This window comes from Zerene cesonia, chromosome 19 (assembly GCF_012273895.1).
Source record: "Zerene cesonia ecotype Mississippi chromosome 19, Zerene_cesonia_1.1, whole genome shotgun sequence".
In the NCBI taxonomy this organism is placed as follows: domain Eukaryota; kingdom Metazoa; phylum Arthropoda; class Insecta; order Lepidoptera; family Pieridae; genus Zerene; species Zerene cesonia.
In genome coordinates this window covers 9,576,006-9,593,699 of record NC_052120.1, presented here as the reverse complement: position 1 = coordinate 9,593,699, position 17,694 = coordinate 9,576,006, and the positions used below count along the sequence as shown (strand labels likewise).

The 17,694-nt window shown below is 36.5% G+C and overlaps 1 protein-coding gene across 1 annotated transcript in view; it reads left to right on the top strand.

Annotated features, from left to right (window-relative positions):
• LOC119834685 (nesprin-1) overlaps positions 1-17,694 on the top strand; it is a 46,254-nt gene that overhangs the window by 3,792 nt on the left and 24,768 nt on the right. Inside the window, exons 8-18 of the mRNA XM_038359132.1 lie at positions 123-8,162; positions 8,250-8,324; positions 8,667-12,394; positions 12,486-12,663; positions 12,894-13,079; positions 13,296-13,643; positions 13,905-14,165; positions 14,268-14,738; positions 14,839-16,137; positions 16,421-16,594; positions 17,533-17,631. Of these exons, the coding sequence (XP_038215060.1) occupies positions 123-8,162; positions 8,250-8,324; positions 8,667-12,394; positions 12,486-12,663; positions 12,894-13,079; positions 13,296-13,643; positions 13,905-14,165; positions 14,268-14,738; positions 14,839-16,137; positions 16,421-16,594; positions 17,533-17,631 (14,859 nt within the window). The remainder of the gene's footprint in view (positions 1-122; positions 8,163-8,249; positions 8,325-8,666; positions 12,395-12,485; positions 12,664-12,893; positions 13,080-13,295; positions 13,644-13,904; positions 14,166-14,267; positions 14,739-14,838; positions 16,138-16,420; positions 16,595-17,532; positions 17,632-17,694) is intronic.

Here is a 17,694-nt window from a genome sequence, read left to right as displayed (position 1 = left end):
CTGTGGACGAAAGCTTCGGGAATTGATGGTAATTATGAATATTATATAACATGCTGATTTTTTCTAAAGCCCTCTCTTGCAGTACTTTGTAATGTTAAACTGTTATTTCCTTAATATTTTAGAACATCTGTCGTGAAGCCGATCGCAAGAGAGAAGACATGAAGTGGCTTGTTCAAACTCTGGACATGCTATCCAATCACTGCTCTGACACAGAAGCCCAGGAGGAACAAGTTAAACTAGAAAATCTCATTTCCAGATACAAGAATCTTATACCAACCATTGAAATCACCATGATTAAGACTGAAACATATACCAGATGCTATACTTACCGTAGAGAAGTCCATGAAGTTATCTGTATATTAGAACATGCTAAGAAACAAGCTATGGTTGAACCTGAACCACAATCTTTGCAACAAGTTGAGCAATTAGTTCTTGAACAACAGACTGCTGTGCAAAAGCTTGATAGACAGCGACCATCTGTAATGTCGATGTTGCAACGTGGCAAGGAACTTATTAAAGACGCAAATGCACCAGCGTTTGTAAGGGAAGACGTAAGAAACCTTGAATCTGGCTGGAATGTAGCTTACGAATCTAATACCGACCTTCTTCACAGACTACGTGATACACAAAAAGTATGGTCTAATTACGAATATCAAAAAGAAGAACTGTTATCGGATATTGACAAGATCGAAAACTATGTTGCTCACCCTGGTTTGGAATTGGGTGTGACTAGCATCGGCCGTGAACTTCAAGAAACTCAAGCTATTCATGCAGAAATAGACAAGGCTAAGACGGAAAGATTACCGCAATTGCAACAAGCTTATGCTGAATTGCAATCTCTAACATCTCAAAAACCAAAACCTGTAATTGAAAAAGACTTGGAAACCATTGAGCGTAAATTAGATCGCGTGCAAGATGAAGTACAAACTAAAGTTGTACATCTGGAGAAGTTTAATGAGGAATGGACAAAGATTGAACGCAAATTGGAAGGTGTCCGTGAATGGATTAAAAAGGAGAGTCCTGCATTAGTATCTCAGATCCAGTCCGAGAATATAACGCCCGAAGAGCGAGTCGTAAAGTCGCAATCTCTACAAAAAGTTATTGCAGAAAAAATGGACATTATTAAGAATGTCGCGGAACAAGGAACCAAATTGGCTGTAGAACACCGTGTCCAAGATTCAAACAGGCTTAAAGGAGAAATTGCGTTATTAGAAAAAATGATGGCTGATTTACAGAGGTCCACAGAACAACAGACAAAGGTTGTCGAGCATGACCTTGCCAGTTGGCAGAAATATCAAAAGGGCGTCGCAGAAATAAAACCGTGGATTGAAGAGGCAGAATTAAAGTTGGGTAGCTTCCCCAAACCATCAACACTGCCTGAAGCTCAACAATTGCAACAGCAGTCGAGAGCTCTGCTTACTGACTGCGATAAACAGTTAATGAATTTACAAATATTGTCGAGTGTAAGTCACCAGTTGTCCGGCAAAACAAGTGCGCCTGATGAAGTAGACGCTATTCACTCTAGATGGGCTATTGTCCACGATATGGCTGACCAATGGAATAGCAAACTGGACAAATTAGTTTCAAACTGGGAGAATTTTGAAAAAGAATCTGAAAAACTCGAGTCATGGATAGAGAACGGTGAAAAGCTTTTAAGCAGTCGTAACATCAATATTGAAACACCCCAAGTTGAAAAACTCGATCGTGAACTGAACAAATTGAAATCTTTTGGAAATGAAATTTCGCAGCAACAAGCCAAAATCATTACTCTTTCGCAGACTTGCGATAATATTTGTCACAGTGTTCAACCAGAAGGTGCTAATTTATTGAAGAATAAAGTATCTGACATTAAACAACGAACAAATAACCTTGCTGAAACAGTAAGGGCACGAATTAACGAGTTATCAGATAAAATAATTGTTAAGCAAGAGTTTTTGACTAAATTACATAACTTTGATAACTGGATAACTGACTTTAGAAGAAAAACTGAGAGTTATGACCAAGTTGGTTCTGATAAAGTAGAACCAACTTTACAATCAATGCATGTATTGCTCCAGGAGCATGCTGCTAAAGCACCTGAATTTACTGAGATTTACAATGAAGTTAAAAACATGACTTTGGCATCTCATCCTGAAGAAACTCGTACTTTGAGTGACACCTACTCAAACATCGCAGATCATTACCAAATGATTGAAAGCAACATTCAACAAAACAAGAGTATATTACACAAATGGTCAGATTTATTAAATTGGTACGAGGACAATAAACAACAGTTAAATCATATTCAATATCAAATTGAAGGTCCAAAACTGACACCTGAAAGCTATGAAATTTTACGTCAAGAACTTGTAAATATCGTAACCAAAATACCAGAATGGAAGAGTAATGTAGCTCTATTGGATGGTCCTTCGAGAATTAAAGTTACAGACCAAAATACTGGAAGACTTATATCACCTACTAGTCTAGTTAAAGAAATTGAAACTAAAGCAGATGCCTTACTAAATCAAGTTATTTCTAAGAGAGATTTAGTACAAAAAGTAGGAGCCAGATGGGATAAATTTAATGTGCAGCATAAGGCCTTGTCGGAAGTTTTGCACGGTATTCAATCATCATTGAATGAGATGGCTCAAAAACCTGTGCCTTTAACCGACGATACTATACAGGCTATGACTGAACAGTTAGATCGTTTAGATGCTGAATTGAAAGAAAAACAAAGTGTGAGAAAAGAACTGCGAGAAGAAGGATTGCATCTTATGCGAGAGGATCAACCAAATATGGGCACAATCCAAAATGCTTTATCGGCTGCTGATAACAGTTGGGACCAAGTAGTGAACTGCGTCCGTGATACTAAAAATAAGTATATTTTACTCTCGTCTACATTGCAAGAGCTGAAAAACTTTTCTGTTGCCTTTGATAGAGAGATAAACCGTGCAGAGCAACTATATAATGAGTGTAAAGAAGCACCAAATGATTATGTGCAAACTGCACAATCTTTGGAGAAGGCCAAAAAATCATATGAGGTGCTAAAGCGATCTAAAGGACTATTAGATCAAATGGACGTCATTAAACAGTCAGTACTAAAACAAGCCTCAACTTTGGGAGGATTTGACACAACACCACTAGAAGACGCTTTCCTTAATTCACAAACACACTGGGAAAAAGTGAACGATGCTGTAATTAAAAGAATTCAAGATTTGGAATCCCAACTTCTTGTTTGGCGACAAATCGATGATGTTAAAAACCAAGTTATTCAATGGCTTAGTGAAACTGGTCAAAATCTTGCCAACGCCTGTGATAATTTAGAAATTAGATTTGGCCAAAATCATTTAATGAAATATAAGGAAGAATTGCCTATTTATTTAGGTTTAAAAAATAGTATTATGGCCAAATGTGAACAGATAACAAACTTAAATAAGAGTATACCAGTTTCACAGGTATCTTCCATTGTTGAGTACTTAGATAATGAGTTTGAAGCACTTAAATCCCTAGCTGAAAATTTGGAAAGTGCAGTTTCCTCTCTTGAATCAAAAGAGAACAAATTCAAAGACAGCATTAAACGTTTGTCTGACAAAGTAAGTAAAGTCCGTGATGACATAATTAAATGCGATGATATGTCTGGTGATAATAACAAAATCTTAGATCGCTTGAAAAAGTGTCAACTATGTAAGGTGGAACTTCAAAACCTAAGTGAAGAGATTGATAACCTTTCACAAAATGTCTCAGAGATGAATGCAAACTATCCAGGATTTTATGAATCACTTGTACCAAAAGAGCTAAGTAACCTCCAGAAAAGGTTCGAAAGCGTTTTGACACATGCTAACAAAACAGAAACAACTCTTCTCACATTCTTACAAAAATCATTTACTGACAAGCTCAGCATGTTTAATAGAAACTTAAAAATATTGGACGATAAGACCAGGTGGTGTATGCCTGATGTGACTAGTGATAAATATAATCTGGAAGTAAAAAGTGCAGCACTTGCTGATGTGGAAGTAGGTATCGAAGAATGTAATAAAAAAATGGTGGAATTGAAAGAAGCATGCGACACTTTACGTGTAGTCGCTGAACCAGCTAGTGCTCAAGAAGCTGCTTTACAAACAGAAAAAGCTCAGAAAAACTTGGACGTATTACATTCAAATTATGAAGAAATTAACAAAAGATTAAAGGACAATATCGAAGCTTGGCAAGAGTATGAAACATTGTTAGAGAATGTTTCAGATTGGCTTAAAGAAAAAGAGAATCAAGTTCGACTAGAAGCGGCTAATCTCAATGATTTGGGTGACCTTGATAACAAAATCACCCAGATAGAATCACTAAATAATGAGATAAGAAACTATGAAAGTGAAATAAACAGACTGACTCAAATTGGAGATAATGTCTTATCTCAAAATCCTGATTCTCGTGTTTCCCAGTACATAAACCATCTTGTTAATAGGTATCAAGCAGTTGAGAAGTTTATTGATAATCATCTTAAGAGATTAAATGATCTTAAGAAAAACAAAGAGAAATATGAGAAATCCACTGCTGAATTTAAAAATTGGTTACAAGATGCCAATACTAAAATAGCAGATTTAGCAGTTATGAGTAAGCATTCCAAACCCTCGGTTGCTGACTTAGAGCAAATTAAGAAACTGAATGAAAATAAGGATGTGGGACAAAGGTTGCTTAACAGTGCCATTGACTCTGGAGAGTCTTTGTTTAGTGGGATAACACCAGAAGGCCGTGAAAAAATTAGAAACGATTTAAGAGCCTTGCGTGATTTCTTTGAAGATTCAGTTGATTCACTGAACAATGTTATCAAAGACATTGAAACTACTCTCAATAAACGGTCATCCTTTGATGACACTTTTAATCAAGTTCAGAAATGGGTAGTTGATAAAGAGAGTGAATTGGGAGAGTTCAAATTATCACCAACATTACCCGATAAGAAAGCTCAGCTACATGGATATAAAATATTACACCAAGAGGTAGACCTCCATCAATCAATGCTTTCCCAACTTACTGAAAAAATAAAATTAATGCCAGACGAAGAAGCTGAGAAGAGTTTAGGGAAAATTATTGAAAGATATTCTAATATGTCGAAAGAGATTCAAAATAGGATAAATTCATACGAAAAATACGTGTCAGATCATGAAAAATACGTGCAAATGTTCGAAGAAACACGAGACTCCATCAACCATATTGTTGCTGAAAATAGCATGATACATTATGGTGTTGTATCACAAAAAGACGACATTGATGGTAAGATTGCTGTAATTGAGAAGGTGACATCGAAGACACAGGAATTAGATAAGGCTTTAGAACATCTTAAAAGTCAATTACACAAAGTTTTGGAAACTACCAGTGCAAATGGTCATCCTGTCTTAATTAGTGAGTTCGAACAATTAAAAACGGTATGGGATCAATTTGCAAAGCAATGCAAGGATCAAGATAAAAAGCTTAAAGATATCTTAAAACAATGGAATGAAAGTCAGAAAACGCTTGATGAACTGGAGGAGTGGCTAAAAGTTAAAGAAAATCAAGTTCGAGATCAAAGCTTAAAAAGTACGTTAGAAGCTAAAATTGCTCACTTGCGGAGACTTAAGGAAATACAAAATGAATTGAAATCCAAGCAACCTGATTTCGCAGCATTATCAGACACGCAAAATGTTACTAGTGAATCAGAATTAACTAACAAAACATCTAAGTTAGCAACCAGGTTCCACTCACTAAATAACTTGGTAAATGAATTAATTTCCAAGTATGAAGTATTTGTATCAGAACATCAAACATTTGAATCTGAATATAGTGATATGGAAAATTGGTTAGTAGGCATGCTTGGTGAATTACAAGACTTAAATGAAATAGTAGGAGATTATGCAGTGTTACAAGAAAAACAAAACAAAGCTAAAGAACTATACGAAACGAGAAATAAGAAAACACCAGTCTTTGAAGAGTTCCTTAGTCTTGGTGAAAAGCTATATGCACACACAAGCCCCGATGGCCGAGAAGTTATTCGCCAAAAAATACGAAAAATTAGATCATTATGGGACAGTTTCGGGGATAGCTTCCAAGAAACGGTCAACAAGTTGGATCAATGTCTGCTCCAATTCTCTGATTTTTCACTAGCACAAGAACAATTAACAAAGTGGCTGAAGGATGTTGAGCGAGCTATGCAAAAACATACTGAGCTAAAGGCATCTCTCGAAGAAAAGAAAGCCCAATTACAAAATCATAAGATAATGCATCAAGAAATTATGACTCATCAACAATTAGTGGAATCTGTTTGTGACAAAGCACAACAGTTAGTTGACCAGACTCATGACGCTTCCTTAAATGTTTATTTACAATCTATCAAACAGTTATTCCAAAATATTGTTACGAAATCGCAAAATCTTCAAGAAAATCTGGAAGATTGCGTCAAAAGACACGAAGATCTATCACGTCTTATACAGCAATATAAAGAATGGATAAATGCCCAGTCAGAAAAGTTATTAGACATCGAAAATGCGACAGGAGAAAAACCTGAAATTGTAAGGAAGCTGCAGTCTGCATTATCTCTAAAAGAAATAGAAAAAGTTGGCTCAAGTAAGCTTGATGAAATCCGCTCAGTATTTGCTATTGTAAGTAAGAGTACATCCGAAGCTGGAAATGCTGCGATTAAGGCTGAAATTGATAATTTACAAGAGCAATTGCGAAGTGCAGTCGAAGGTATTGATGCCTCAGAACAGAAATTAAAACAAACGTTGAAGGTTTGGAATAATTTTGAAACATCGATTGAATCTATCTCAGAATGGCTGAAAGATATGGAATCAAAGTGTCGTGATCAAGCACTTTGCTCAACATTACAAGAAAAAGAAGCACAATTACAAAGATACGTTGATCTTCGTAATGCTATTTATGCAAAAGAAAAAGAAATTGATAATTTTGTCGATGAATCACACAGCCTTATACAACTGAGCGGTGTGGAAAGACTAAAGCCACTTGTGACGCAAGTGAATAGTCGGTACCAGCAACTACATTTAATCTCAAAGGAAATAGTGACGCATTGGTCCGAATTAGTTGGAGACCATAAAAAATTCCTGCAATTGCAAAACGAGTTTGACGTATGGCTTAAACCTCTTGAGGAACAATTATCCCAAATGGTAGCAAAAGAAGACAAACTCAGCATAGAAAGTAAAGGAAACAAATTGCAAGTGTTCTTGTTAGAAAAAGATAATGGCGAGCATAAAATAACTATACTTACGACAGCGGGAGATAAAGTTCTTCCAGAAACGGCAGCTACTGGAAGGGAAACTATACGAGCAGATATAAGAGCTCTTAGAGAACGATGGGATAAGTTTAATGACAGCATTCTACAACAGCAAAGAGAATATGAATCACAAACATTACAGTGGTCTAGTTATCAAGATGTTCTTCAACAGACTTTGTCGTGGTTAGACGAAAAAGAAAAAATTGTCGATAACGAAGAGAAGGCTACCCTTAATTCCGCCCAAGAAATTAAGAGTAAAATATTAAAAAACAAAACATTGCTTCAAGAAATATATTCTCACAAAAGAGTTATAGAGACAGTAACTGATAAAGCTAAAACTGTAGCAGTGAGTATTCAATCAGCACAGGGAGAAAGTGATCAAACTACGTCTATTATTCAATCAATATGGGATAGATACAACACTCTCACTACTCGCCTTGCTGCCATTATAGACAAACATGAAAGCTCTTATGAAATTTATCAGCAATGTACTGATCAACAAAAATCATTGCAAGATTATCAGAAGAACTTGTGGGATAGACTACATCTTCTGTCAGATTTCACGGGTAATAAAGCTGCGCTACAAAGCAAATTAGGTAAATTGCAAGAACTTCTTGATGCTATACCATCTGGAAATAATAAAATAAAGATATTGTCAGATTTAATTGAAAGCAATAGCGCCAAATTGTCGCCGCGTGGAAAGGATGGTATGTTGCGAGAACTGGGATTAATTAAGGCTGATTTAGAAAAGTTTACGACCACTGTTCATGATGTGAAACGTGGCATTGAAGAGAAAATACAACAATGGATTGACTTTGATAGCGCTAATGACCGCCTCCAGCACTGGTTAAGCGACACTGAAATGAGTCTCAAAACTTATACACCAAAGGCTACCCTGGAAGAAAAAATAGACCAGCTTAATAAATATCAGGTATGGATTTTGTTTTTATTATTATTTTTATATCCCAATATTACAAATAGCGTGTAAGTGATTTAATTTTTCAATGATTTTAAACAGGATTTGAGTAAAGCGATTGATAATCGTGAATCTGATTTGAGTGCAGTCATTAGTTTGGGAGAAGCATTGGATCAAGTAAGGGCAAAAGCGAAAAAAATGTTATAAATGCACCGTAGGATCTAAACCTAATTTTCAGTAGATTATTATCTAATATCACAAAATATAACTAAATTATGTATTATATTTAGTAGTCTAACAGTCAACTAATTAATCTTACTGTCCAATACTGGTGTTGTCGAATAAAAACAAAAATAAAATATTGGAGGGTCAAACACTAATAATTATTACGGTATGGGGTTTCAATAATTCAATTTATATTATCTAACCTTTATCTTGTAGGAGTATACTAATATAGTAGTAATTGTAAGAAATGTATTTCTAACTTGCTTGTATTCATGTTAATATTTCTGTTTACAGGCAATTTCAGCCAATTTGAAAAAGGCAGAAAATGATGTAGACAAATTAACAGACGAGTTCAGCGATCTAATCGAAAACTGTCATGATACTAGAATTACTATGAATCTACAACAAATGACATCTCGGTTCCAATCCGTTCATTCTACAGCGAAGGAACTCGTTAAGAAATGTCAGCAGGCAGTTAACGATCATAATGCTTACCAAGAGAAATACAAACAATGCACTGATTGGATCCTAGCAGCTCAGCATAAATTTGATGAATGTCAGAAAGGCCTATCTAATACCCCGGAAGGTATAAGTGCCAAACGTGAAAGTCTTAACGACCTATTAAGTCAACGACGTAATGCTACTCTACTGGTGAACAACACATTTGAATTAGGGGAAAAATTGTACCCTTCAACCTCACCAGATGGCAAAGAAATAATTGAACAGCAACTTCACGATATACAGCAAGCTGTAGATAATCTTTATGATAGTATTACGAAAGCTGAACGAGATTTGGATTCTGAACTGAACAAGTGGTCTTCATTTGAAGATAATCTGAAAACTGTACAAGATTGGCTTGCTTTGGCCGAGAAAAATCTTCCAAAAGAAATTGAATTGAAAGCTACGTTAGACGAAAAGAGGAACCAGTTGAATGTGTACAGGGATTATTTACAAGATGCATTGTCTCACCAACAACATATATCCGAACTGGAACTTCGAGCTCAAAATCTGCCTGATGTGACAGAAGATATAAAGAAAAACATCAATCAATTGAAACAAAGACAAGAAACTGTTTTAGCAAGAGCTAAATCATTTGTTGAACAGTATGAGGCTATTGTTAATAATCATCAGCAATACACTAAAGCCGTAATGGACTTACAAGAATGGATTGAAGCTACACACAATACAGCTCAACTTTGGGGAGACGTCAATTTGGAACGAGTTGCTTTAAGTAGCAATTGTGAAAAGTTAAAATCACTACAAATGACACTTCCTGAAGAGAAAAACCGCATTGATAAAATTCGTACGATTGGAGAAAAGGTTCTACCTGGTACGATAAGCAGCGGACAAACAAATATAAGAAATCAAATTGATGCATCCCATCAGGAATGGGAAGGATTAGTATCATTTATTAATAAGACAATTGAATCCTTGGAAAATAAGATACAACAATGGAATGAATATGAAAACATGAAAGATCAGTGCTTAGCGTGGATAAGAAATACCGATAACCAGATTCATGGTGTTGATCTTAAGGCAACTTTACCTGAAAAGCAAGAACAGTATAACAAATTCCAAGAATTGCAAGGTGAGGTGCGTGCAAAAGAACTTGAAATTGATAATATAACTGAAAGAGCGCAACACTTGTACACAGGCATGTTAGGCCCACGTGGATCTCAAATATCTGATCTTACAGTTAAATATCAAACGCTGTGTCAAAAAGTCAAGGACCTCACAAACAGGTGGCAACAATATGTTAAGACGCACCAAGAATTCTCCAGCAACGTGACTGAATGTTCTCAATGGATAGAAGAATTAAGGGATAAGTTAGATTTTTGCGCTGATCTTAGCTCGTGTTCTCAAGACGATCTGGAAACAAAATTAGTATTGATACAAAACTTATTACTTACAAAGGATGAAGGTTTTACAAAGGTTCAATCTTTAGTTGAATTAGCTCAAAATGTCATGGCAAATACCGCACCGACTGGACACGAAGCTATCAATAATGCATTAGTAGCTCTACAAGAACAATGGTCTGCATTATTGTCACGAATGATTGAAACAAAGAATTTATTAGACGATTCCGTAACAAAATGGGCCGGATTTTTGGAACAAATTCAACTCGTTGAAAAGAGTAATGCCTGGTTAGAAAATATGCTGGCAGAACTAACACCATTTGAAGGGTCTATGTCTGATAAAAGAGCTCAACTTGAAAAACTGAAAGAAGTCGAAGAAAAAGCCCGGTGTGATCGCTTAGATGTGGACAGTCTTAAAGCTAAAGCGTCTGAAATGTTAGCCAGTGGTCAACAAAATCAAGTAGCGTCTAAAGCTCAAGAAACATTAAATAAATTTGATTCATTATACGATAAAATTAAAAAGTTGCTGGCTGATCGCGAAGAACAATATAAAGATCACAGACTGTACAAAGAAGCTCACGATGAACTTATTCAGTGGCTGGGTAGAGCAAGAGAAAAGGTGCCATCGTTAAAATCTAAACCTTTGAGTGACAAACTTGCCATTGAAAATTCTGTAGCACCACTTGACGCATTAATAAATAAACAAGCCCAAGGAGAGCTTCTTCTAGAGCATTTGCAACATACTGGTGAAGTCGTTCTTGCTAGCACATCGCCAGATGGCCAAGTAGTTATTAAAAATGAAATGAAAGCCTTGAAAGAAAGTTTCGACCATCTATTTAATGAGATCAAACAACAAAAGAGTCAATTAGAGGATATTGTAAATCAATGGAGAGAGTACAAGGATGAATACGAGAGACTTTCAGATTGGTTGCAACAAAAAGAAATCCACATTAAAAATCACAAAGTTGCATTACTGGGAACTGCAAAAGAAAAGGGTGGTCAAGTGAATGAAGTTAAAGAAATAGTTGATCAGTTAAATAAAGGTAAATCAGATATTGATAATTTCAATGCATCGGCTGCTGGTTTACTTTCATCGCATTTGGACACATACGTTAATAATCAGCTCAGGCATTTGAATTCTAGATACCAAGTTCTAGTCAATATGGCCAATGATGTCTTAAAGAAAGTTGAAAACAATTATGAACAACACCAAGCTTATGATGATAATTACGCTAAAACAAAGAAATGGATTGATGACGCCTGGGAAATTACACGTAGTGGTAGCGAAGCTGGAAGTAATAGCAGTAAAGATGCGCTACAGAAACGCTTAGAACAAATTGAAGATCTACTGAAACGCCGTGAAGAAGGACAGAACTTGGTACATGCTACAATTAATAGTGGTGAAAAAGTATTGAGAAATACCAGATCAGATGGAAAAGATAAAATCAACACAGAAATCAAAGAACTACAAAACGAATGGGACCGTCTTGTGAAGAAAATGACGACCGCTAAAGTTCACCTGGAAACGGCACTCCTACAATGGGCTGATTACAGTTCTAGCTACTCCCAGTTACAGCAATGGATATCCGATAGAGAAGCAAAATTGCAAGAGGTTTGTGAACAAAAAGTTGCCAAATCAAAGAAGGGTCAAGATCGCCTCGCGGGTCTCACGGCAGGCCTCAGCCTTGGCGAGAGAAAAGCCACCCTACGTCAAACAAACAATATTGTTCAGGATATCGTTTCGTTTGAGCCCATGATTCAGTCTGTTACATCTAAGGCTTCAGAATTAATGCAACAAGCTCCCGCATCCGAGATTACCAGCAAATACGAGAGCTTATCGAAACAAGCTAAAGATTTGTACGAAAAACAGAAAGAAACTGTGGAACAACATCAAGCATTCATTGATGCTGGTTCCGACTTTGTCCAATGGATAAGAGCTGCTAAGGAGAGGTTAGGAAAATGTTCAGATGCGACAGGTGACAAGGAGTCGTTAAGTAGTAAGATATCGCAGCTGAAAGTTCTGGAAAGTGAACTACCGGAGGGACAAGCGAAGTTACAGAAGGCATTGGAGCAAGGGGAAATATCCTGTGGGCTTGCTGATGATGAGGATAGAGAGGATATTGAAGAGGAAGTGGCTCTTATGCAAGAGGAATACGATACTTATGTGTAAGTATTTAAACATATATTTTCTAATAATATATATCTTGCTAATTTTCTTAAACTTGATAAACTTACGCAATATATATTAATATTTTAGTGAGCAGCTAAACAATACTAAAGCCTTAATCGAAGGTGGTATCGTTAAATGGACAGAATACGAAGAGCATTACAAGGAAGCCCTGGAATGGTTGTCGAAGACTGAGAAACTAGTACAATCCTTCAATAAATTGCAAAATAACCTTGAGCAAAAGAAAATTGTTCTTGAGGAATTCCAAGTAAGTTCAATTCTATTATATTATGAAAATAATAATAAACAAAACGAATAAAAGGTATAACATATCATTTTATATTGTTTTTGAAATAAAGGGAATTGATTCATCAGAAATCATAATCTTGACTGAAATTGAATTGAATAATTGAGTGGCATGTAGCATTAATAGACAAAAAGGTCGGTACAAATATATATATAACTATGTAGGGAAATATTAAAGTATCATATTTTCAGGGTCATTTACAAACGCTGTTCGACTGGCAAGCCGAGCTGGACAAATTGAACATGCGCGCGCAGACTCTATTAGAAACATGCGCTGATACAAGGATCTCCAACGGCATCACACAACTTACAACCAAGTACAACGCGCTGTTGTCGCTTGCCAAGGAAGTTATGAAACGTTTGGAATTGCACTACCAAGTAAGTTGTTGTTTGAAAATGTAATTATGCATCTCTAAAAATCACTTTTCTCTTAAAATTTTCAACAAAAAATCTGTTCCCATTTGTAGATAGGATTCTGTTGGTAGCTGGGTAGGGTTGGATTTATATTCACTCGATCTTTTATCGATTCTGAGATATGTGTTGGATAAGCTTTGGTTTTTACACATAATAAAGCAACGCCCTTTTTATTTCAAGGAACACCAACAACACAACGCTCTCTATGGTGAATGTCAAGATTGGCTCGATAGAACTCGGGAGAAGTTGAACCAATGTGCCCAAATACCAAACACTTTACAAGAGGTCAATAACAAACTCAACACCGTGAAACTCCTGCGTCAATCCCTAGAACAGGGACAAAATAAACTGAGATATTTACTCGAATTGAAAGAAAAGGTGATCATGAACACCGAACAGGCTGGCGCTGCAAAGATTCAAGAGGACACGGATAATTTGAAACAAGAGTTTGATAAGCTCATTGCAGACTTGCAGGATGTTCGCAATAAGTTGACCAACAGAGCAGCTCAGTTTGACGATATTACAAAGGTAAGTTTCATTATATTATTCATTGATACTCCAATCCTATAGGCAGCACCTTATAGACTTAAAAAATCGTACTTGCAGCATCTGAGATACGATGATTCAGACAAACTATTCAGATTCGTAATATTTGTATAGACGCATAGAATCGAAAAAAGATTGTTCAGTATGACCGTACCGAGTTGAGGGAATTGTTAAAAATTCAACTTTTACGAATATAGTTACACCGGCAAATATAATGATTAAATTTACTCCTTTATATTTTAGGTGCATAAAGTTCTAGTAGAATGGTTGGATGATATCGATCAGAAGATTCAATCCGACGATTCGCTCCTCAATGACCTGTCAGAGAAGAAAGCTAAGTTGGAGAAATTTAAAACATTCAACAGGGATATCGATTCCCACAAGGACTTGGTGAATAAACTCAACGAGAAACTGCAAGAGGATGCATCATTGAAAACTAAAGATTTTGAAGACACTCTTCAACGCTACGATGATATTAAGAAAACTGTCAACGATATGATTGGTGTAAGTATCTATTTATTCTTTTTTTTTTCAAGTATGTCTGCATTATTTTTCTCTTTAAAATTCAACATAACATATGCTCATAAATATCTCTTATTTTTTTAGAAACTGGAGGACTATGTCAACTCTCACATTCAATACAAAGAATCTTACGATAACTTCTATGACTGGATACGTAATTGTAAGATCGAAATCCAACAATGCGCTGATTCGCACGGCGAGAAGGAAGAGGTGCAGAAGAAATTGAAGAAAGTCAACAAAATCATCAATTCTCTGCCCAAAGGCAAAGCTCTGTTAGAAAAGGCTGTTTCGCTCAGTGAGGCTGTACTAGAAACTACAGGAAACGAAGGCAAGGACAATATCAATCAAGAAATTAAGCAGTTGAAGATCGAATGGGAGAACTTGCAACAGATCTGCAAAGACACAAAGAAATTACTAGAAAAATGTATTTCTGCCTGGTCAGACTTCTTAGAAACTTCCGAAAAGATGACCAAATGGGTGAAAGAATTTGATGGCAAATTGAGTACAGTGCAAAAGGTCGACAAAATCACACCGGAATACCTTGAAAAGTGTCGCGTAAGTATTCCATATCATATCACATAGTCAATCTTGAAGTATTCATTAACTTTTATTTCTTGTTACTGAATTTTTGTTATTTTTGTTTATTTTCCAACAGGATTTACTGGCTCAGGCGTTAGCTAATAAACACGTTCTAGAAGAACTCAACGATAGATGTGAAAATCTTATGGAGCTCAGCGCTTGCGCTTGGGTTCGCGATAAAACTGTTAACCTACAGACTGAGTACACGTCTCTCTTGACGAAGATACAAGGTCTTGTATCTAACGGTGAAAAGAACCTATCTGACCATACTGAGTTCATTAAGGCTAAAGAAGACTTACAGCAATGGTTGGAGACTGCCCACGGTACAGTCCATGATTCAATAGGCGTAGGTGATATCGAAACAACTAAAGATAAACTCGATACTGTCAAACTTGTCAGTAACAGAATGACTGAAGGGCATCACTTATTAGTTGTTTTACAAGAAGCATTCAAAAAGGCTCTAAACAACACACCACCTGAAGAACAAGACGCCTTAAGAAACGACGTTAAAGTCTTACAAGAAAGCTGGGATCAACTCAAGATCGATTTGAATTCAATAACAGCACAACTGAAAGCAGCCATTTGCAAGTGGGAAGACTTCGAAGATTCTAAGAACAAGATGAACCAATGGATTAAAGATACCGAACAAAATCTTGACAAAGTTCCCCCAACCGGTGGTGAATTAGGGGAAATGAAAACGCTTCTAGAGAAATATAAACATATTGAAGAAGAGATAGATAACAAGATGCCTGAACTAGATCGCATTAGATGCGAAGCCAATCAATTAAGCAGTTGGGCAAGAAAGCCGGCAGTCAAAGAGGCTGTCGTTGAAATCGAACAGAAATGCAATGCATTGAGAGCGAAGTGCGCTGCTAAGAAAGCGGAATTGGAATCTGAAATTAAAGATTACAATCACTACCATCAATCCCTACAAGATACTGAGAAATGGCTGCTGCAAATTTCCTTCCAGCTTATGGCACACAATTCTCTTTACATCTCAAACAGAGAGCAAACAGAAGAGCAATTGGCTCAACACGCAGTATTACTGGATGATATTCAGAAGTATCAATCGACTCTTGATGATCTAGAAGCTAAAGGCCGAGCTCAAATAGAAAGATATGAAGCTACAACGCCTTCAATAAGAGACACGGTTGGAAAACAGCTAAAGAACGTGAATGATAGTCACAAGAGCTTATTGGCCACTGCTCTACAGATTGAACGTAGATTAAGAGAGGGGTTGGCGAAATTCAAGGAATACGAAGACACTTTGGAGAGCATTTTGAATAACTTGGACGAATGCGAACCGGCGATTACAGAGCTGGATGTGCCTGTCGATGGACTGGCGCATGGACGTGACTTACTGGAGAAGGCTAGAGTAAGTATCATTACGTATTATGTAAGGAATCTATAAACTTAGGTATTTGTTTAGCAATAAATGATTATTCTTTTGTGTATCAAATTCAAACTCAAACATTATTTCATTCCACTCAAAGTAGTCTACATTGGCTCACTATTGAATCACCGTAATACATTAAAGAAATAATTTACCACCATTTCTGAATGCAGTTCCTAGGTGGAAACTCTAGTTGTTCTCTCTAATGTCTAATCTGATAACAGCAGTTACCCATTTTTCATGTTTCATCGGATTATTCCACCAGGGCCTTCACAACCGTCTCCAAACCGAGAAGAGCCGGCTGTCAGCGGCCGTAGCGGCGTGCTCAGCGGCCGCAGCATCCGTGTCCCGCCCCTCCTCCCCCGCGGACACCGCTCCCCTCCCTATCCCCCCGCGGGAGCTGCACGTGAGGGCGAGACTTGAAGACCTGATAGACCAGGTACTTAGGGCCACCGCGAACATCCTGGCCGCGGATCTGTTGCAGGCGTTGTGAATGCGCTTTTTTTTGATGGTCGTTTTTGAATGGATTTACGGGAAGTTTTTCGGTAGTTTCGTTTTGCTGTCTAATAATGTCTGAATCGATCATAAATATTTTTGATTATAGATGAATGGTGAATTTGTGCTAGTTCTGTAGCTGATTGAAATTATCGAAAAGGCTTCTCTAAACCATTGAAATATTAATCCATGGTATAACTTATTTTGAACTTTTATCTATATCATTTCTTACATGAAATTTAATATTAATGACTTAATTCCTCGCATTCACTTTTAATATCAAGCGAGTTTCATATTAATAATGTTTTTTTTTCAAAGACATATTAACAAAAGCTTTTAAGATTGCCAGGTCCGAAAAAACACAGAACCAACGAGTAAATATACTATCGCAAGAAGTAAGACGTGTAAATATTAACACTTGAAGTGGTAGATAGTGGTAGTTTGGTAAAATCAAATGCTTTTCGTTGGCAATGTTTTTTTTTGCACCTGGTATTGCGGACATATTATCAACGATAAATCTATAAGCATTTAAAGCTATTTAGCGAAAATCCCTGAAAAAATTATCGCTGATAAAATGTTCGCTGTCTTTCGGTTAAGGCTTTAAGAAGTAAAAAAAAAATTTATTTCTTATATTGCCTGAACTGAATTGATGGTTTCTATAATAAAGACACTAGGCACTGTGTTTGATGTTATGTAAAACACTCGTGCACAAAGTATCACGTGAAACCAACATGTACTAAACTTACTTTTTCTTGGTAGAAGCCATAAAAACGATGAAAAAAATCTATTTCGAAAAAGTTCTAACGGACTTTATTTGTTCATGGTTTCACGTGTATTCAACACTAACCCGCACTGTTGTTGTGATGCATGGTTTGTCTTTAGAAACATGTAAGTGAAGTGGGTAGCGCCCGCGTCGACGCTTTGCTAAAGAATGTCGAAGCACCCGAGTTCACGGAGAAAATGCAACTGTTGGATAGCAGGGTAAGGCTTATTCTCTACAAAATGCTGTATCCGTATATTAATTACAATTTTGTTATATAATTC